The sequence below is a fragment of the Nelusetta ayraudi genome, unplaced genomic scaffold (assembly GCF_046127955.1).
Source record: "Nelusetta ayraudi isolate G7.1 ecotype Tasmania unplaced genomic scaffold, CSIRO-AGI_Nayr_v1 ptg000039l, whole genome shotgun sequence".
Lineage (NCBI taxonomy): Eukaryota > Metazoa > Chordata > Actinopteri > Tetraodontiformes > Monacanthidae > Nelusetta > Nelusetta ayraudi.
The window spans coordinates 2,003,147-2,023,835 of record NW_027466089.1 but is presented as its reverse complement, the minus strand read 5'-3'; the positions used below and the strand labels follow the sequence as shown (position 1 = coordinate 2,023,835).

General features: G+C 44.0%; 5 protein-coding genes across 6 annotated transcripts; 3 read left to right on the top strand and 2 right to left on the bottom strand.

Annotated features, from left to right (window-relative positions):
* Window positions 1–823: 823 nt before the first annotated feature.
* LOC142892749 (inactive Rho GTPase-activating protein 11B-like) lies at window positions 824–3,267 on the bottom strand. The gene is made up of 8 exons (XM_076033014.1): window positions 2,873–3,267; window positions 2,684–2,780; window positions 2,283–2,539; window positions 1,923–2,074; window positions 1,726–1,827; window positions 1,469–1,645; window positions 1,290–1,390; window positions 824–1,122 (listed from the first exon to the last, which is right to left on the bottom strand). Exons 1-7 carry the CDS (start codon window positions 3,046–3,048, stop codon window positions 1,299–1,301), a joined length of 1,053 nt encoding a protein of 350 aa, XP_075889129.1. The 5' UTR covers window positions 3,049–3,267; the 3' UTR covers window positions 824–1,122; window positions 1,290–1,298.
* A 295-nt stretch (window positions 3,268–3,562) lies between these two features.
* On the top strand, window positions 3,563–4,697 carry tomm5 (translocase of outer mitochondrial membrane 5 homolog (yeast)). The gene is made up of 2 exons (XM_076033013.1): window positions 3,563–3,781; window positions 4,252–4,697. The coding sequence occupies exons 1-2, from the start codon at window positions 3,661–3,663 to the stop codon at window positions 4,284–4,286; spliced, it is 156 nt and encodes a 51-aa protein (XP_075889128.1). The 5' UTR covers window positions 3,563–3,660; the 3' UTR covers window positions 4,287–4,697.
* A 418-nt stretch (window positions 4,698–5,115) lies between these two features.
* Window positions 5,116–7,820, top strand: LOC142892753 (zinc finger and BTB domain-containing protein 5-like). The gene has a single exon (XM_076033019.1). The coding sequence runs from the start codon at window positions 5,608–5,610 to the stop codon at window positions 7,522–7,524; it is 1,917 nt and encodes a 638-aa protein (XP_075889134.1). The 5' UTR covers window positions 5,116–5,607; the 3' UTR covers window positions 7,525–7,820.
* A 13-nt stretch (window positions 7,821–7,833) lies between these two features.
* grhpra (glyoxylate reductase/hydroxypyruvate reductase a) lies at window positions 7,834–11,492 on the bottom strand. Of its 2 annotated transcripts, none has more exons than XM_076033022.1 (9): window positions 11,282–11,492; window positions 10,123–10,253; window positions 9,689–9,761; window positions 9,455–9,571; window positions 9,252–9,340; window positions 8,993–9,094; window positions 8,714–8,849; window positions 8,491–8,621; window positions 7,834–8,403 (listed from the first exon to the last, which is right to left on the bottom strand). In XM_076033022.1, the coding sequence occupies exons 1-9, from the start codon at window positions 11,332–11,334 to the stop codon at window positions 8,282–8,284; spliced, it is 954 nt and encodes a 317-aa protein (XP_075889137.1). In that variant the 5' UTR covers window positions 11,335–11,492; the 3' UTR covers window positions 7,834–8,281. The 2 variants fall into 2 exon arrangements, with proteins under 2 accessions (XP_075889137.1, XP_075889136.1); XM_076033021.1 differs by lacking the exon at window positions 11,282–11,492 and adding an exon at window positions 10,458–10,700.
* Window positions 11,493–11,511: 19 nt separating this feature from the next.
* On the top strand, window positions 11,512–20,631 carry LOC142892754 (protein phosphatase Slingshot homolog 3). Its single transcript, XM_076033020.1, has 17 exons — window positions 11,512–11,650; window positions 12,584–12,738; window positions 13,926–13,963; window positions 14,071–14,257; window positions 14,774–14,889; window positions 15,028–15,096; window positions 16,044–16,109; window positions 16,224–16,406; window positions 16,634–16,727; window positions 16,823–16,951; window positions 17,169–17,215; window positions 17,349–17,495; window positions 18,188–18,388; window positions 18,488–18,674; window positions 18,758–18,841; window positions 18,978–19,061; window positions 19,464–20,631. The coding sequence occupies exons 2-17, from the start codon at window positions 12,691–12,693 to the stop codon at window positions 19,590–19,592; spliced, it is 1,809 nt and encodes a 602-aa protein (XP_075889135.1). The 5' UTR covers window positions 11,512–11,650; window positions 12,584–12,690; the 3' UTR covers window positions 19,593–20,631.
* Window positions 20,632–20,689: the final 58 nt, after the last annotated feature.

The following is a 20,689-nucleotide window of genomic DNA, read 5'->3' as shown; positions in this document are numbered from 1 at the left end:
GTTTTTTTTCCCCTCTATGCACTGCTGTAAATTATTTAGAATAATTTCGAGTTTGTTTGTTTGTGATGTAGTGAACCCTGAGTTTAATAATTGTGTGTTGTTTATTCATTTTAAGACATGTCTGTAAGACAGGAAGCCACTTGTTTGGTTACTATCAACATTTTACTTGTCGACACGGTTTTCCCTAAACAAAATCTTGCATGTGAATAAGTCCTGCTAGTTCAAATAAATCACATGAGCAGGCAGACAATCTGGTTTACAAGCTAGCATTCCATGGCATCCTGAGTATCATGCTTTCCTTCTCTTTATTATTTTATTATATTGCTTATTTTATGTGGATGTTCACTCATTTTTGCAGCCGGAGCAGTACTGTATGTGACCCCAGCTAGTCTCAGTGGGTTTCCCCCAGTAAATTTGAAGTTAATTGAAAATCTGATCTTGAATTGAAATCCTCCTCAGAATATTGTTCAGCAAGTCCAGACCATTAGGAAGTGCTGCCAAAATGTTCCTCTCCCTGCTTAAAAAAAAAAAAAAAAAAAAAGCACCCAGTTTAGCCTGCAAGCTTGTGCTTCCGAGCGCGACTTCCAGACACCTTGGTATGTCACCACACAAAAACTGCAGTTCATCAGGCTTTGTGACATGGGGAGCAAGGAATGCTAAAATCTCACTCCTGCTAAAAAAAAAAAAAAAAGTTCATTTTTATTCCATTGCATTTTGTTACGGGAACAAGTCACCTTACTTTATCAGAAGGCACTATCATGATGAGTTACTGGGTATTCAGTGATATTCTTGTTTTATAGTAATAATTCTTCAGCAATGTTGCTTAGGTAGAATTTTCATTTATTAAAAATTAAATATCCACACAACTAAAACCCTTTAAGTACAGATGGAGAGCAATTTGAAAATTAAATAAAATATATTTCCTTTACAAAAACAATGTTTCAAAAGGAAATAATCACTTACAACATTACATACTAAACACTAACACAAGTACACACATCATGTGTTTTCCAGAACGTATCATATTGATGTTCGCTTTTTCCCACGCGTCAGTTGCAGTTTCCTCAAACCAGCGAGCATAGGAAAACTGCCTGAATCCCTTCTGAATCTTGAAACGTCACTCTGAAGATCTCTGAAAATTTTTGACAAAGTTACAAAAAGGCCTCCTTTGATAATTTGATATTATTTACAGCCGTATTTAAAAAAAAATAAAATAAACACGAAATGGTACCACATTTCAGCCTATGTTATAATGCATTTTTCTAGTGCCATTGGGAAATAATGCCAACAATAACAACTCACCTTTTTAGTCTCTCCAGTTGAGTTTTGCATGACTCACTCCTGTTTCTTGGGCTCTCCAGCAAAGCCATGGCAGGAGTAAAACCTTGCTCTGTACACACACAAAAAACAAATAAATCATTGACATTTTTAAAAGAAAATCTATGACAGCGTTTAATATTGTGGTTACCTCCAGTAGACATGCAGGTCTGAAACAGCAGCACATTGGAGAACGTGCTCACACCATTGCTCCTCCTGAGAGTTTTTCTGCCTTCACAACTGGGTTCCTGGACAACAGGTTCCTGAACTGTAGGGTAGATCTTTGGCTTTGCCCGCATCCGGGGTACTGTTTTTGCTGAAAGCGTTTCTGCGGGTGGCTTATGGTATTGAGTAACACAGCTAATGACAGTCAACATTTTGCTAATGCCTTAAATATTTCCCTTTTACCTTTGAAACTGTGTCTTCTTTTTCGTGTGTGTTTCCCATCTTTCGGGGGATGGAAGTTATTAAGAAATTCCATGCTGTCCAAGACAGCTTTAGGAATGACACCTAAGAAAAAAAAAAGAAAAAAACAGAAGGTATTTCAAATGTTGTAAATGCCTTATATTCAGTGTATCACTCAAGAGAAGCAAATAGTCTACTACCAAACAGGTGTGGATTTTCAATGAATGTGCGAAGAATTAGAACTCTAAGTTCAAGTCGTCCCTCAGACATTTCTGCCTGGTTGGGTGGAGGTAAAAGACACGGGGCGAAGATTGTTGCAAGGTTGGAGCTGGTCATGAGGTTTTCCGTACATCTAAGAGAAACATACGGAAAAAAAGCAGGATACATTGTTTTTGAACTGCAACATAAGTTGTTTACTCATTTACTCTTATCCAAAGCATCCATCTTAAAAATACAGTCAACTAAAAGTTAGTCGTGGACCAGATCATACAGTACTTTTATGTGCTCTGAACATTTTAACTACTGGTGTTCAATTCCTAGAAGGTCATTTTTAACCAAACCTGTTGCAGACTCTTGAGAGGAAATTAAACAGATAGTGTAGACAAGACGCGTTTCTGGCAGGCAGCAAACAAGACAGCAGCTGAAGGGCCGAAGTCTTGTCCTTTGCATTGGGCAGTGCCTGGGCTAGGAGCAGAGCATTGTGGATCTCAGTGGGGAAAAGAGGCTCTGGAAGCTCCCTGCAGAACTGTTTGATGAGGGTTGCAACATCATAGGGAAGGGCTGTGGACAAACAGCCCTCACCCCTGTTCAGCTTTACCTAAAGCGAACACAAGAGGGGCGTTTTTTTTTTTTGTTAAGGACCGACAAAATGGTGAAAACACGTGTTATGGAACCATCTAACCACTAGATGGTGCTGATGCTTAGCTATAGATGATATGAATGAAATAGACGCTTTGCTTACCCTGAGGATCTTGATGCGATATAGAGATCCTGGTTTTCGGAAGATACCCACTGTCCCGACACGCTCGAGCAAAAAGGAGCAAGCATCCGCCAAAAAACTGGGGGAAATGTGAAACAAACAGGGTTTAGCATGTGAAGCTGCTGCTCGGAGTAAGTCTAGTTATTCCTTGACCCAGCTGTTGTCACATACCAGGGTACTAGTCCAAACTCAGGAATGTATATCCTCGGTAAATTCTCCAGGGGAACACCAAATATCTTTGGACCACCAACAAACATTCTCGCCGTTTTCTTGTCCAACGTCTTCACAGTTATTCCGTGGAGAACGTGAAGGTGAAAGCGAATCACATTATGATCTGTGACTTTCATGGTGTCAAATATAACCGATAAATGTTAAAAACCGAACAGCCTTAAAGTGCGTGACACCAAACTCTCGGTCTCTTACTTGTTTAATTCACTTCTGGACTACTGAGACTGACTTATTAGGTTGATCTATATCACCTGTGGTTCAGAAGGTGGTATGTTTAGGTGCCATGGGAAAACGTGAGATCAGTTCAACATTTTCGGTTAAAGCGTAGTGATCACGGCTTTTGCCATTTATAGATTATGGTTTTAAATTGAGTAAATGGGGTAAAAAAAAAATAATAAATAAATGAAAAAAATCCGGAAACTCATTCGAACCGTAAAAAAAAACATGAAGAAGAAGTAAACATTGGGCGCAATTTTGGCTTCAGACTCCCTCACATTAGTTAAGCTTCACGTATGTTCACCTCTTTTCAAACGGAGCAGTAAAAGTTCCGCTTCGCTTTTACGTTTGCCCGTCGGCGTCGGTAGTTTGTCCTTCGGTACTTGCCGTCGAGTAACCTTGTTCCGTTTTACGTATTTCCGTTTCACGTTAATCTTCGTCCATGCTCCTGATCGGTGACAGAATCTTCACGTAAGGCAGACCAGAGAACTCGTGGCAGAGAAACGTTTGAAAAAATGTTAAAATTAGAGGGACTTGGACCAAAAATGGATCCAGAGGAGATGAAGAAGAAAATGCGACAGGACGTCGTTTCGTCTTTACGAAACTTTCTAATTTACGTTGCCCTTCTCAGAGCCAGTGAGTATAAGCAAATGACATTGACTTTTCGCCATAATGTATACTATTTCCTTTATATCATTGTCAATTCGTGTGCGAGTTATGTGTTTCGTCATGCAGTATGTGATTAAGCAAGTAGCAACTTTACTGATATGTTAGCGTGCGTTGTGAGCATTGATCGGTTTGCTAATGCTTGTTTGCTATCGTAGCAGAGTGTTGTAACGTCGGTTTGTTGATTAATGTTGCATAATTTAGTTGTAGCGTACCTTTGTAGTTGTTTGTCAAGTCAACTCTGTACTTGGATACGTAAAACTGTACGTATGCCAATACACACATAAAATCTAATATATATATATATATACACACACACACACACACACACACACACACACATTAGATTCAGAGTAAAGATGTTTTGTACCAGAGTTTAGCTCTCTAGCAAATTTCCACTTCTGGTCCTGTTCGTGATCACCTGTTTTCTGTGTTTGCAGCTCCATATGTGTTGAAGAAGCTGGACAGCATATGATCCAAGGTGCTTGTTCCCACTTCCCACCAACTCAAGAGTTCACAGCTCCAGAGACACTATGGACGACCACCGGCAGGAAGCTGGGGCCATTCCTGTCAAAGTGTCTTCTATCACTGCCCCCACAGTTTTGTTTTCATTTCTCTCCATCCCTCATTGTTTTAAATTGCCTCTTTTTTATAATGCAAATTGTTATGCTTGCTGACCTCAAGATATTAGAATGTGTTTACTTGTTATGTTCACGCGATCACAGGACGGAGGTCTTTTTTTGTTAGTTTTTGCATTTATTCATGCCATGGAAACTCTGTATCATCGTTTGTCTCGGCAAGAAAGGTAGTTTTGAACCTTTCTAATCTCACTCTTTTAGTGTAACCATGAAACCTGTGAATAATTAAAAAGAAAATGGCAACAGGAGAGTCAGTTTCTTAATTTATTTTTTTCATGGTGATGACATTGACCTCAAACATGAATTTAATTTCTTATTAATTTCACAGAGGAAGTATTCTCAAACACCTTTTCTCAGTCTTGATTGGTTCATTAAAAAAAAATCTCATTTTCTTATTAGGGAGAATAAAACATACGATCCGATTCTCAAATCGAATCAAAGGTTTGATAGCAGCAAGCTCATACAATTTACAGTTACTCCTCGTTATTTCTTTGAATGAAAATGGCTTTTATGGTATTGTTCAATGATAATATTTAGCCTATTTATGTCATATACTCTACTCTCGGTATGCAAAAAGCTTTAATAAACTCAAATTAGTATGATGGATCCACTCGATTCAAATATAGTTGTAGTGTCGCCGGATCATCAGCTGGGGGCACTGTTTCCTCCTAAGATTCATTGAGATCCAGAATAATGGCGACACAGAGTCAGTTTTTATTGAGCAGTGTCGCCGGCAGAAACAATTAAAGTTCATCCAAATAATCAGCACTATGAATGCCTTCCAGCGGCAGCTGAACAACTGCTGCGCGCACAACGAGGCCGCTTTTGGACAGTAAGCATGAGACGGCGTCGCATCCCTCCTCGTTATTGTTGGAACTAGCCCGCCCATACTCCAGACCATCTGGAGGAGACGCGGCCGCGAGACGCACCATCCTCGCACTTCTTACCGGAGGTATGCCTCTATAAAATGTTAGAAACCCGGTCATTTTTCCAGGGGTCGAGAAACGGAAAGTGCGAGCGGTCACTGAGCACCAGGGATGCTCGCGGCATTGATCTTCTTTGTATTGTCCTGCCCGCAGCAGCAGCAGCAGCAGCAGCAGCGCGGATGCTAAAACAATAGACCAAATATTTACCCCCCAAAAAATCCCACCGTCGATTATGGACTTTCCGGGTCATTTTCAGCTTATTTTCAGGGAGCTCAACCACCAGCGCCTCCGCTCGCAGCTGTGCGATTGTGTTGTGCTGGTTGGAGGCCGGAGCTTCCCGGCTCACCGCTCCATCCTGGCTGCGTGCAGCTCCCACTTCAGGGCTCTTCTGAGCTCCAGTGACAGCGGCGATGAAACTGGGGTTCAAATCTGCGGGCAGAAAGCAGGTCCCAGTGTGATGGAGCTGGACCCGGGGGTCGTGACCGCAGACGCGTTTTCCACTCTGCTGGACATGATCTACACCTCCAACCTCTCACTGAGTGCCACCAATGTTATGGATGTACTCCTGGCAGCATCCCACCTTCATCTCAACACTGTGGTCAAGGCCTGCAAGATCCACCTGTCCAAGAAGAACTTCCCTACATCACCGCCAAAAGGCTGGAGGTCCATGCAGCAGCACGTCACGTCTGTCGTGGAGGGGGACATGGATGTTGAGGAGGTGGGAGCAGAGGTCAGCCAGTCTAACGGGCGAGAGGATCATGGGGTCGGTACAAAGCTCAAGAGAAAGTCAGACGAGCGCGGCCTCGGTGGGACAAAGAGGAACCGAAGGCCGCCCGGGTGTTTGCCTTTTGGCACAGTGGAGGGAGGAGAGGGGCTGCTGTCCAGTGATTGCCTCAAGAGTACAGATGGACCCTGGGAGGACAGAAGCGAAGAGGTGGAGAAAAAATACGAGGCAGCTAAGGGAGAGTGGGAGGAGATCGAGCTGCCAAGCCAGTCAGACAGCAGCACGAGCGCTGTGGGCACATGGGAGCAGCCTGTAGGTGCAAGTGGAGACGGTGTGGTCAAAGTCAAAGTTGGGGATGAAGGAGAAAACGATGTAGGGGAGCCAACAATGCTGATGGTTGAGGTGAAAAAGGAAAATCTGAGCTTGTATCCTCTTGATATAGACATTGCACCAAACAGTCCTCCTCCATTTCCACCAAAAGACTTCCTGGACAATTCAGACGCCCAGTTTGATGTCGGGAAAGTGACCACAGCCTGTGCGACAGAGGCTGATGTTGGGTCTTTCCAATCTCAGCTGTGCCCAGATCTTCAAAGTGATGCTCAGGAGGAAGTGCCTGACTTGGGTGAGGAGTCTGCAGATGCTGATGAAGGCCTGGACAGTTTGTCAGAACTGGCCTTTTCCTGCTTCCTCAACCCCAGCAGTGATAGTGTATTGGGAGCCCTAGAAGAAGACACCAGCCTAGCTAGCCTTACTGCCGCCGTCACTGCTGCGGCAGCAGCTGCGAGTGATGTTCCAGCAGCTTGTGAAGAGCCGTGTGAAAACTCTGAAGCACAGCCCTCACCACCGCTTGTATTTCCAGTCTCATCTGTCCCCGTGCAGCAGCAGCTTCTGCAAACTCAGGGCTCTGGATTCAGTGACACGCTCATCCTACAGCCTACTCAAAACCCCCTCACAGGGTTCCTGAGTGGGATCAGGTCGGGTCTCTGTGTGAAAACTTCCCTGGTACCACAGTCCAGTGCTGGGAAAAGCATAGGGGGTAAAAATTTGCGTCGCATTGCCCCCAAAGTTACTCCCGGATCTGAAACAGACACAGACCCCCCTACTGCACCAGCGGGGGATGAAGCGGATCGGCCGAGTTTAACCAGAGCTTCCGAGGATGTTCTCCTGAAGTGCAAGAAGGCAGCGGCTGAGGACCACGTGCTGCTCGTGGAAGGGGAGAAGAAGTATGCGTGCAACATCTGCTGCAAGACCTTCATGAGTCTGACTGACTGCAAGAAGCACATTCGCGTCCACACGGGAGAGAAGCCGTATCCTTGTCCAAAGTGTGGCAAACGTTTCAGTCAGTCTTCCCATCTGTACAAGCACTCCAAAAATACCTGCCTTAACTGGAAGGACACTCAATCACTCCCTGACATGCTGCTTTGACCGGCACGGATTGATAAACCTGCAGCCTTGGACGCATCATTCATCCGAACTGATTGGAATTTGCACATTGTAAATCTTATTTATTACCCCTTCCGCTTACCTTGTTATTGTTTAACATCAAGTCAAATACAATGTGCTGTTAAATACTGATTTAAAAGAAAAAAAACCTTTGAATGATGCCTTAAGGTTATCTTAATTTACAATTCAATAAAATGGTTGAGGTGTGAATTCAATGATAAGAATAAATTATGAATTCCTTATCTATGTCCTTTTTCGAGAACATTTTTTCTTTAAAACAGAGAGCACAACTTTTTAAACTGAGCACTTAAGTTTTAATTCTTCTGAAAAAATAGGGTTTTACAGAAAACTGGAGGAGTTGTGTCAGTAAAAAGGGCAGACCATGTTTACATGAAAATTTAAGAGTCAGAAAACAATGGTTAATCTTCTCCATTAACAGAAGGAGTGACTGAAAATGTTACTGCATCATACTAAAGTAGTGGAGTGCTTTAAAAAAAAAAAAAAAAAAAACATCAAGGAGTGTTTTTTATTAGCAATGCTAGTTTTTTGTAAGCTTCTCTCTGGATGGCTTACCTTCATTGCAATTCTAGATATTACTTAGCACATTTAAAATGGCCAGTCTATAACATTCACCCAGATGATGTGCAAACAAATAAGCTGTTCAATTAACATCAGCTTCCCTCCAGTTCTATTTATCATAGCTTATTTGAATAAGGCAATGTGCTTGTGTTTGACAAAACTAGAAGGCCAGTTCACTGGGCATGTCTGTCCCCTGCAAACCACCCAGCAGGTTTTGGGCTGCCAGCGCGGCCATGATGCCTCTTGTGGAGTAGGTGGCACTGCCGATGTGTGGCAACACCACTGCAGCAGGTGGAGCAGAGGAAGAGAAATTAAAAGTCAGCAATTTAAATTAGTCGTCGGGTAGGGAAAAACGTTTGTTTTACTCACCGCAGTTTTTAAGTGTTAGAAGTGGGTGGTCAGTTGGGAGGGGCTCCGGTGTTGTAACGTCCAGTCCTGCAGCAGCGATCTGGCCGCTGCTCAGAGCTTCGTACAGGTCTTCCTGATTCACCACAGTTCCCCTGTGGTCCAGAACCAGTATCACACATATATGTTAAAATATTCTCCAAAGAAATAAAAAAAAAAAGATGACACACCAGATGCTGTTCCTTGCCTGCTTGTGTTTACAAAGACGGCTGTGTTTTTCATTTTGCTGAAGAAGGCTTTGTCACACAGTCCCAGGGTTTCCGGCGTCAGGGAACAGGACATGACAACAAAGTCGCTCTCGGACACAAGGGTATCCATGGGAACTGGTGGACGAGAAGGAGAGGGGGGAGAAATGATGAGGGGAACAAATAAATGTTGATGAGAAATGTTAAACATAACTTTTAGTTTATGACTTTTGTGCACTGCCTCTAATAATTTCCAATCCACTTTCCCTCCATTTTCTCACCAAACTCTCCTTTCACTTCAGAAGCGTAATCCTTAGCCGCTCTCCCCGTGTACAGCAGCCTCTTCACTCCAAATGGCATAAGTCTGCGGGCGATCGCCATGCCTGGGGATTGGAAAAACCAGTTACTCACCCCAACGGCCCGCCAAAAGTTTACAAAGTAAACACGGCATGATGGTAATAGAAATGACAACAATGGACAGGCAACCTCGTCAAATATGTTGTGTTACAATGAAGCTGTAGTGAGAGAGGAAAGTCTCACCGATGCGTCCCAATCCAACGACACCCACAGTGCTGCCGGACAGACCATAACCACACAACCACAGGGGCTTCCAGGAGCTCCAGCCACCGCTGACAGAGGTAGACACAGGCAGGTTGTGTGACAAAACTTATACTTCCACTACAGGGTGAAAAGTTAACCAAAGCTGAGGGTAATGAGTGTGAATGTGTAACTGTGACGCTGACTTTTTGACCTCCTCGATTCCCTCTGGCAACCTGCGAGCAGTGGCCAGCAGCAGAGCGACGGTTAGTTCTGCTGTGGCATCGGTCAGGACATCAGGTGTGTATCCAACACGTATGCCACTGTTGCAACATTGTGGGTTTAAAAAAAAACAACACACGCACAAGAAAAAAAATACTCCATTAGTCTAAGGTGTACTGATTAAAATAACGTATACAGCTGTTTGCCATGTAATCTACCGTTTCTTGACTTCATCCATTGCCAAGTGGTCATATCCCACGGACAGAGTGCTGATCACTTTCAGGTTTGGGCCTGAAACCAGAAACACTCATTAAAGATTGGTCCCTTTTATTTGGCCTTGCTTCCGCGTTGCATTGAAACCAAAAAAGCTGTTACAATAAAAGCTCAGAAAAAGTGTTACAACAATCTTTAAAGAACCTGAATGAGTATTTAATGCTTAAGTATTTTACTGACTCAACAACCAACGATCATTTTTAAATAAATTCAATTCCAAATAATTTTCTCAGCTTTTTTTTTCTTTGCAGAATGTAGTTTCTCCTACGCACACAAAAAAATAATATTTAATCCCAGGACTTCCTGGAAAGCAAGTAATGACAAAGCCGCTGTGTGTACACATGGTAAACTGCTCATGTCATCACTGCCTGACTCTTACCTGCAGCATCCAGAACCTCAAAGTCAACCTTGTCCGACAGCAGACACAGCAGACCGTGAGCCCCCTGAACCCTCTGGAGGAGCTCTGCCCTTGGAATTGGTTCATCAGAGTCCCACATGGACACCTCGCACCTGTTTGGAAAGACGAGTAGAGATTGACATTTTCTGCCATAGCCAGGTTGACATTTAAGTCCAACTCAGAGGGACGTGAGGTTGTGTCACATGTCATCACTCCGGGTGCGAGAAGCAAATCAAAGTTCCGCTAATACATGCAAAAGTCCTACAGCGTGTCACTGCTACTGGGGAAAGCTAATGTGAGTTGATAATTAACCATACACTCCAGTCGCCGCTGAGAGGATCTTCATTCCCTCCTGCGGGATGCGCCTCGTCAAGAAAACCTTCATGATGTGACCGGCCGATTGCATCACACTGGAGCCGACACCCCGGATGCTAGCAGACACTCGATCACACCAACGGGCCCCTACACAAACTAATCGGACGGGTACTTCTGCGTGTTTAGCCTCAAAGACGCCTGCACACTGTGGTCCGCACACTCCTTCCTTGACGGGGAAGCGTAGCGCCCCCACTGCGCATGCGCGGACATGGAGCCGTTTCCCTTTTTTTTTTTTTTTTTTTACCCCGCTGAAACTTTATCTGTAATTTCTAATATGACCTTTCAAAAATCATACAACTGCCTTGGTGAACGTGGAAGAAAGAAACTATCTTTCAATTTCAATTTATGTCTGTATCCAAACTCAATTCAAACTTCTACTCTCAATAAAGTAAATTTTAAATGAATAGTTGTAACAGCATTAACAGTTGTAAAATACTGAAACAGTTGATTACTAAAAGTGTGTGAGGGAAAACTGTAATTTCACTAATATTTTATTTTAAATAAAATCCTGTAAACACTGTATCAGTAGATTGAAAGGAATTCGATTTTTAAAATAAATACAGCATTGCAACGCTGCTATGCCCTTACACGTTACCAGTGACATGCGGTAGAGTGGAAAAAGAAGAAGTGTTTAAATTGGATTGAGCACAGTTAATACTCTAATTTCCCTTCATTTCCCCTAAACATACCAACTTAGTTTAAAACACGTAATAATTCACGAGTCTTCATCTTTGAAGTATGTTTCTTCTTAATAACCTGCATTTACCTTTGAAATTGGGATATTTCGCAATTTATCGAAAATGTAGTCACGCTTCTCATTTTATGGCCATCTTGGGACAAAGTCCCGTCAACGGTGCTCGTGACGTCACAAGGCCGCTCCTGCGCTTCCCGAGTCCTCGTGCCCGCGCGCGAGCCCCGGGGTGCGTGCGTACCGCCTCTCCAGCAGCGAGCGCAGCAGCAGGAACCGCCGAAGCCGCCGTCGCCTCGCTGAGGGAGGAGGGAGGAGGGAGAGAGGGAGTGAGAGGCGTCCGTCCGCGGCAGCGCAAGGAGGCGGAATACCGCAACCGTCGAGGACGCAACGAGCCGAGACTTTCGAAGCAGGAAATAAAAAGCGCGGAGCGGCGTTTTTGGAAAGGTGACCAACTGTCTTGTTAAATTGGCGGACGGGGTTTGGTCGGCAGACGTGACAGCTACGACTAGTCAGTTGTTGACGTTATCCAGCGGTGCTCGTGGCAGCCAGTGCGGTTTGCGCTGCAGAAACAAATCGCGGTCCTGTTTGGCTTCGTCAGGCAACTTAACAGGTCATTTTTTTTTAATGGCTACTCGTTGCTTGGGGGGGGAAAAAAAACAGAACTAAACATGTCCTGGCATCGACGAGCTGAAGGGAATCGTGTATTTTGCCGACCGTCAAATGCAGGCGTTTACCGCGGCGCTCCTATGATGGTCAACAGGGCTGCGACTTCAGAACGCTTCAGGGGGGAAACATAAGTGCTGGCATTTTTCCTTTCTCTCTCTAGCAGCAACCACCCCTGACTGCGTTATGTAATTTGCACAGCTTACCACACACTTAGCAATGGGCTGTCATCAATGCACAGAATCTTTTTTTTTTTTTTTTTTTGGTGTGCATGTTTAATTTATGTTTCCAACTTTATTCATTTATTTTTCTCCCTCTAGTTCTTTTCAAAGTGTTTTTTCTAAGAATGTTGTGTGTGTATTGGTTGCATATCGGATAATGAGTCACGATTCTACCTTCTAATAGGGGTGATATGGGAATGGAGCCATTTGGCAATGTTTATAGGTATTCAAGATTATATGATATGTTTTTGACATCATTGTATCACACAATAAACATGCTCTGGGGGTACTGGCGTAAAAAGGGATGTAATCACAAGAATCTTCTATAAATATCACAAGACATAGACTTGAAAAAAAGAAATCATTATCATGATTGACTCATTCAGCTTTACAAATATGGCAGACCTCTGGGCATTCCTAAGCCAAATGTCATCAGCCAACACTTCCAGCCTGTCTATTGGACGTAATCAGGAATCTGCTTGTCATTTCACAGCAAAATTCCACCGTTCGTCCCGCCCGCCGCACGCTTTTAGGTGAGGAACTTGTGCGGCCTGTCTGAACTTGCCGGTAGGATTAGTGGAGGCCTACCTGCGTGCCGTCATGGCTCTGTTGACCCTGCGAAGGATTCCATCCATCTCAACCCCTCCCGTGAGTTCAGTCAACCCCATGATGCTTTTTTTCTTCTGCACACATAAATGAGTTTGTCGTGCTTGAGCGCAGCACTCCATTATAGCAAATGTTATAATGGAGTATAACATTTGCTTTCCTTTCCTTTTAAAAGGGGCGATTCTAATTGGCTCGGGCAAGACTTTGCATGCGACAGTTGTTGCTGATTTATTCCATTTTTCTGAACGTTTTAGCTCCTGACAATGTTTTTATTTTACCACAATATCAGCTTCTGGCTATGGAAATGCCTGCTTCATCTGTGTTTGTTTTTGCTCATAGAGAGACACCAGGAGTCTGGTCAGCCTCTGTTTGTAAAGTTATGTTATCTATCGTCCTGTCACTCCGTTGCTCGGTCATGAAACACTGCAGCCCCGTCTCCGTCTATCACCCGATTCGTCAACAGCTAAATGCAAATGACCTGACTCAATGTCTACCTTTCATTTTTTTTGCATATTAAGTCAACAATTCTTATCACTCTGCTGTCTAAATGTATGTTTTCTCTTTTTTCCCTCCTTTTAAACCCTCATCATTCCTCTTCTGGCTTCTGCCCTCGTCTCCTCTGTCATTTCTTTATTTTCTGACTCTGTCTGGACTTGTCAGTTGCGTAACAGGTAATGTCACTGTCTCAGTTTTTTTTTTTTCTCTTCTTATTACTGCAACTTTATCTTTCCTCCTTTACTCATTGCATTATTCCACTATTACCTTTCTTCAGTTTTTTTCCCCCGCTTATGATTTGCTTTACCCCTCTTAAGTTGTCGCCGAAATGTCTCCCCTCATGTCAGCCTTACGTTGCACCTCGTCTGTGCTGTGACAAGTTACACCAGAGAAGTAACTGCACAGTCATCTGTCTGCACTGCGACGGGGAAAACACCGCACACTGCGTCCAGTGCTCTCAAAAAGTTTCTTACACTTTGCAAACGTATGTTTTTCTAGTGTGCACTGTTTTCCAACATTGAAAAAAGTACGGCACCGCCTGCAAGAGTTGATTTTTGGAGAATTCTGGACCTCAACTCTGCTTTTTTTTTTCCAAACAAAAAATTTCTAGTCTGCTGGAATGTTTAGGACATAATGTAGCTTGCAAAACAAAAAAATGTCTTTAGTCAAACTAAAACAGCAGTCGTCCACTTTTTCTCCTGCCTTCTTGATTCAAGTGTTGTATTTTTCTGCAGGATGAAAGCTTCCAAAGGAGAGGGAGACTTCAGAAGAGGTAAACTCAGACCAGTGCTGCCTCCTCACCATCAGCAAGCTACATCTGAGACGATTCTGTGCTCTGTGGGTCAACCTGAGGTCTTGTGTCTCTGCCCCTCCTGTCAGGGAGAGCTTTGCCCTGGTGAAGGGAGCCGTCCACCTGTTGGAGGAAGGCGACAAAGACGATGCGGAGGACGAGACGGCTTCCTCTCCAACCTCTCCTGTAAAGGAAAGCGACGAGGCCTCGGAGGCGCGGCGCCGACAGCTTCACGCCATGGTGGAGCAGCTCAGGCCCGAAGACACCATGAAGCTGGTAAACTCTCTTGTGTTTGCCGAGTGGATCCGTCAAACATGTCACGACCAAAGAATTTCGACTCTTTGGCTTGTTTACTGAGCAAACCTGCTTTATCAGCACCTATAATCATATCTTAGGTTAAAGTGGAAACCTTCTGCTGGGTCCTTCTACTTCTGCTGAGTGGTTTGCAATGTTAAAATATTTGATGCGTTTTAATCATCAAGCTTTGAAGCTTGCTTCTTGCGGAGTTATACAGCAGCTGTTTTGATGTTAGCAGTAATCAAATAATTATTAATTAATTAATTAATTAATAATTCAAGTCAGTTACAGTTATTATTGTAGACAAAATGTGAGGAAAGCTAAAAATCTCCTCCTTCATTTCTTACTCATGTCACTGACTCATGACACCAAAGGGAAAAATACACCAGTTGCCATCAGAACAGTTGAATTTGTTGACGAGCTCGATCAGAAATAACAACATTTTTGCGTTTAAATTTCAATAGTTCAAGTTCCTTACTCTTGCATGGTCACCAGGCAGTGCAGCTGGAGTCCGTCAGCGCGGTCAGAGTCAGGTATCTGATCATTGTCTCCACCCTCGCCAGCAAACAAGAGAGTGTGCTGCTGGGTATGGATTTCCCCAACTCAGAGAGGTGCGTGTGGCCTGTTGCAGCGCTGCACTGTCACAAGGAAAGCTGCAGATTGGGTTTCTGTTCAGTTAATGATTTCTAATCACGCTACTTCTGCTAATTTTTTTTTTTCTTCTTTTTTTTTGCTTGCCATGTTTGCAGCGATCAGTGCACCATCGGGCTGGTCCTGCCAGTGTGGAGCGACACGCAGGTCTACCTGGATGGAGATGGGTAAAAGAATAAATAAATAAATAATTAAATAAATAAATGAACAAGGCTTTAAGGTCGAAGGTTGGAGGCACAGCTGAGCTGAGGTTGTCTTGGCTGCAGCACAAATGAAACATGTGTGGCTCTGGCCAAAGAAAATCTGTACGACCAACTTCTCTATTTATGGAGCTGCAGCATTCTCCGTGAATGACTGCTGCTCTTATCACTCTGCCAGTTACACCATTTTGGAAGCATGAACATCACTGCTTCTCGCATCAAAATGAAAACAAGCTCTAGCCAGCTGGCGCCAACACGTCGGTGCTCAGAGTTTGGCTGCTAAACGTTTTCCTTGAATGCTGCGATGCTGACTTGACTTCTAGTGTGTCTTGAATTGAGTGAGCGCTGCTGCAATTCAAGTGACAGCAGCCATGCAACAGTGGGTTGGACGAAGTGTGAGGTCTCACGTGCCGAGTGTTGTAGTGCACCACACTGTGTCACGCCAGTGTGGTCATTAGGCTGGGTCACACCTCCAGCTGCGCTGACGTCTTCCTCCCTCGCGCTCTGCTAGCGCTGTCTGTTCCACCTCATGCTGAATAACCGGGCCGCTGCACGTTATGTCGCTGTCCTTCATTTCTCTCTGCACCGTCTCCTCGCGAATTAGGCCGCGTTCGGACTGCCAGCCCAAATCCAATTTTTAGCTCATCCAGATTGAAACCGGGTGGCTCTAGTGTAGTCTGAACAGTCACAAATCACATGAAATTTGATTTTTACAAAACGGTTTGAAACCATCAGTTTCAACACCGATGGGTTTTGACAGCAACCTGTCAGATGGGTTAATAATGTGGCCCAGTCTGAACAGAGCCAGTTCCCATTTGGACACTTGCTAAAAACAGAAGGAATCTGATTTGAATCAGATTCGCCTGCAGTCTGAACGCAGCCTTAATGACCGTAGCTCATCGTTCTTTTCACAGTGGTTTCAGCATAACCTCGACGGAGGAGATGAGAACATTCAAACCCGTGTCGATGCAGACCATGTGGTGAGCAACAGCTCATATCTTCACTTGCATCCCCAATGCACCTTGCATGCTAATCTAATCCCTCAATTTCCTTTTTATCCCCTTTCTTCCTTCCTTCCTTCCTTCTGCTATCAGGTCGGTGCTGCAGGCGCTGCATGGCTGCTGCGAGCGGGCGGTCAAGGCGGCCGTGATCCCAGGCAGCGGCCTGGAGTGGGCCCGACATTACCAGCAGCACGTTGAGTCCGACCGCTCCTGCCTGAACGAGTGGGAGGTTTTGAATGAGCTGGAGTCAGTTCGCAAGGACAGTGAAGGATACAGGTTGGTCAAACCAGCAGTCAGTGTTGTGTTCAGGGACGTTCACGCCAGCAAATGTAGCTTCGACTTAAAGAAAAACTTTAACTTTGCTATTTATTTAACTAAAAGTGTCTTTAAGAATCTTTTGAAGGTTCTTTTCAAACTTTCTTGCTACAGATGGCTTTTTAAACTTAACATTAACCGGATGAACGTTGAAGGTTAAATGTTTTTGTTTGCATTTTCTTGTCAAGCTCGGCAGACAGACTCTCCAAAGAGGTGCTAATCAAAAAGCACCTGAGAGACATCATGAACCACGCAGACCTGGGGAACCTGACATCCAGAATGGTAGGACCGAATACCAGTTAGAAAGACGTGGTAGACTTGAATGTAAGGGTTTCTGTTTCTTCTGTGTCTGACTGGGCTTTGCTCTGACTCTGCAGGTGCTGGACAATCTGACCAGCAGGTTGGACTTTGACTTGAAACCCTACAAGAAATATATTGACAATGAAATCCTGGTCACTTTGGCTCAGATGGACAGACCATCCAAAATATTTGACTACCTCTACCTGGTGGGTAGAGGCTTTTAAACACTTTATTTTAACACACTAGTCACACAAAAAAACTTCCTCAGTCTCTGTTCGAACTGTCAGATAAGCCCTTTCACCAGGATGTCGTCATGTGACCTCAACTTCCTCTTCCTGAGGGAAGTGTTAAAGGCGACTCCGTGGGCCCTTTCCTTTTTTTTTCCGTCACTGTCGCCTGAACTCGATCTTTCTGTGGTTTCAGGGCTCCGAATGGAATGCAGCCAATTTTGAAGAGCTGCAGAAAAACAAGTGAGCGTTGGGACCTGCACACTGTGTGGTTCTGTCACAAAAGTCCTCAAGTTGTCATGCCTCCGCGACGCCCAGTTCTGCCACAGCTGAGTCATCGCTCTGCTTCTCGTTTTTGTGTCTGTTTCCTTGTCAGTGTGGGCTACATCCTGAATGTGACGAGGGAGATTGACAACTTCTTCCCGGAGTCCTTCGCTTACATGAACATCAGAGTTTACGATGTGGAAGCTTCCGACCTGCTCCCTCACTGGAAAGACACTTACAGCTTCATTGATGCTGCAAGGTTGTTTTGGTTTTGGTTTGTTTTTTTCAAGTTGCATGAAGGGAATGTGCATATTTTGTGCTTCTCTTTGACACACAGATTCTAGAAAATATATAGACATAAGTATAAATAATAAAAAAAAATTACTATGTATATATAAATACAAACATGAAGGTTGTCCTAAAAGTGCTTTTGTGATAATATTGGACGAGGGATGCAAATATTCATTAATCATTCGTTGACTGACCTTATCGATCGATTAAAGATTCATTGATAAGCAGCGATTTTTTTTCATGAGAACCTAAATTTCACAATGAAAAATGTGTAAGGAAAACACATAATAATATTAAATAATAGAATAATGTTGAGGGTCCAATGTCACCAGCTTTTACATTGGAGAACAGTAAAAACACCCTAAAAATGTATCCTCTGATTTTAAGTTGACTTCTAATGGGTCACAACTTTTTTTTTTTAAGTTCTTTAAAAGTAACTTGTTCTAGGTATACAGGTAGGCGCCACGCCATTTAACAAAAAAAATACAATTAATTGCGACTAATTTAATTTAATTGATCACATTCTTCATTGACAATTAATTGATTAATTGTTAACATCCCTATATTGGACCTTTAGACAATCTATTGCTTGGATCACATGGATGCGTTCCAACACTGTTTCAGCTGCTGAGTGGTTTGTCTTTTGTTTCTGTGTGGCAGGAAGAGTGGAAAAGCTGTCCTGGTGCACTGCAAGATGGGAATTTCCCGCTCCGGCTCTACGGTGGTCGCTTACGCCATGAAGAAGCAACACTGGCCGCTGGATGTGGCGCTGGCTTACGTGAAGGATCGCCGGTCCGTCGTCAAGCCCAACGACGGCTTCATGAAGCAGCTGCAGCTCTACAACGGCATCCTCAACGCAAGGTCAGATCCGCAGCTGTGGAGATGGTGGCCGACGCTCATTGAGTATGAATTCCAAGAGTATTCACTCTCTCATCTGTTGTTTTCCCCTTGTCATTAAAGCCAGCAACGTCACAGCGCCCTCTGGAGGCGAAAGTCAAGAGATCAGAAGTCTGTGCTCAAGGACGACGACGGGGCGGACCAACAGCCAGGGGATGAGGTGGATCATGGGGAATCAGAGGAAGAAGACGAAGAAGACGAGGAGGAGGAGGAGAGCTCAGAGGAACTCGAGGAGTCAGACGAGGAAGAGGCGAGCTACACTAATAACATCCAGATGCATTTTGCATCCGAGCATCCTGACCACAACTCTTGTCTGTCTTCAAACGTGTCCAGGTGTTTGAGGAGCCAAGACCGCAGCCTGACTGCATCGAGGTGCCTGAGAAGACGGAGCCGCCAGCAGCCGACCCCGCTGTCAAAGTAAATGGACCAGAGCGGCCGATGCAGGCAGAACTGCTGTCGCTGCGTCCGAACCGGTTTCTATCCGTCATTTAGTTTTGTGTTATCCTCCTACAAATGAACACGCATGTTCTTTTGTTCTCTGCTCCGACCAAAGGCGGCTTCAAGTGTTGACCGCAGCGGCAGGATGAACCTGCTCTCCCTCATGCAGTCCATCAGCGAACTAGAAGACGTACACCAGGTGAGCGAGGAAGAGGGCCGGGCTCCTCCGTCTTTCTTCGTTTGTGCAGTTTAACTTAGTGCGTGAGGATGATTCTGGAGAGAGCTAGACAATGGGATGTTTAGGGTCTGTTGATTTCAATATTTTGAATTTTCAGTTCCTTTCTGGCCAAATCAAACCGTGAATGGTCATGACGCAATTGTATAGTCAAATTTATTAAGTCAATTGGTGCAGGTCTGAATAGTGTGGACATTCATTTCACTGGTACAATATTGCAATATTATAATTACTTCTTTTGCACTTTGTTAAATATCCAAATGTGATCAAAAGTAAATGAGAAGACACAAAAAACTAAAAGGTTCAATTAATGTCTCTTTTACCCATTCTGAGGGAGAAACAACTGCTTTTTTTTCTTCTCCAAAGCTTCCAGTCAGCCCTCTGCGTTCCCCACGGCAGCGGAGACGAAGCCGGGGTCTGGTTCACCAGAGAGCCTGCACAGATGTTTCACCCGGGCCACCAAGACTGCCGGATCCAGGTCCAAACGAAAGTTAAAGTGGCGAAAGATGCATGGAGGAGGAGAAGGAGGCAGAAAAGTGAACTGCTGAAGGAAAGCTTGTAACTTGCCAAGGTTTTTATACACTGATTCGCTCTGGCTTTATATTTCTTGTTGCAGTATTGATATATCAGCGAAACTTCCTGATGCTCGGAGCGATTCTTAGTGTAAATTTTTCTTCTTCTTGCTTTTTTTTTTTTTTACTCTTTCCTCCATCTCTTCCTCCATGTAGCGATCTCACTGAGCCTTTTTCTCACTTTTGTTTTTGAAATGACATCTATGCAATTACCGCTCACCTTTGAGTTTACTCTGCAAAGGAATCTGGCAGGCTGCCACTCTAGAAGATCTTAGCAAGTGTTTGTTTTTTTGTTGGAATTCTTTGGTTTGAAGGAGAACCAATGTTGCTGTTCTCAACTGTTTCTAAGCTGTGCAGTATAAACCAAGTCAGGGCACGTGTTGTGGCACAACCCTGTTTGCCAAACACTGTATTCAGATGTGCCAACTAGTGTGTTTAAGTGTCCAGTTATGTTTATGTCCTTTTCTTTGTGAGTGCCTTCAACCTGAGAATGAAATAAGACTCTATGACTGCTCTTTTGATGAAACGTTCTGGCTGTTCTGTACTGTTTCCATGTGATTTGCAGTACATACCGCTGTAAATGTTATACCCCCTGGTCTTCAGGCATGCATAGGGTACATGTAGAGACACGAAGAAACCTGATGCATGTTCTGTGTTTTTCTACCCACACGTGAAGCATTAAGAGTTTCTTGTGTGTTTATCGTGACTTTTGATCCACTGGGGTAAAATTTTCAGTTTCCTGGTTTATGATTTCTTATCAATTGCTGGTGTGGATTATTTATTGCTGGTGTTACAGTTATGCTGTGAGTTCAAGCTAAAGTGTATTCCAAGATGCATGCAACACTGTTAAGGAAAGTATATTTGCTGAGCCAGTATCAGGTTCTCGAGTTGCACACGCTACTGCCTGCACCTGTCTTTAGTTTACAACCACAGAGAAAAATAAATAAGTAATTAATACACGGGTCCACTGGTTTGTATACTTATTTTGTCCCACACCAACAATAGCTGCTGTTTGTGAAT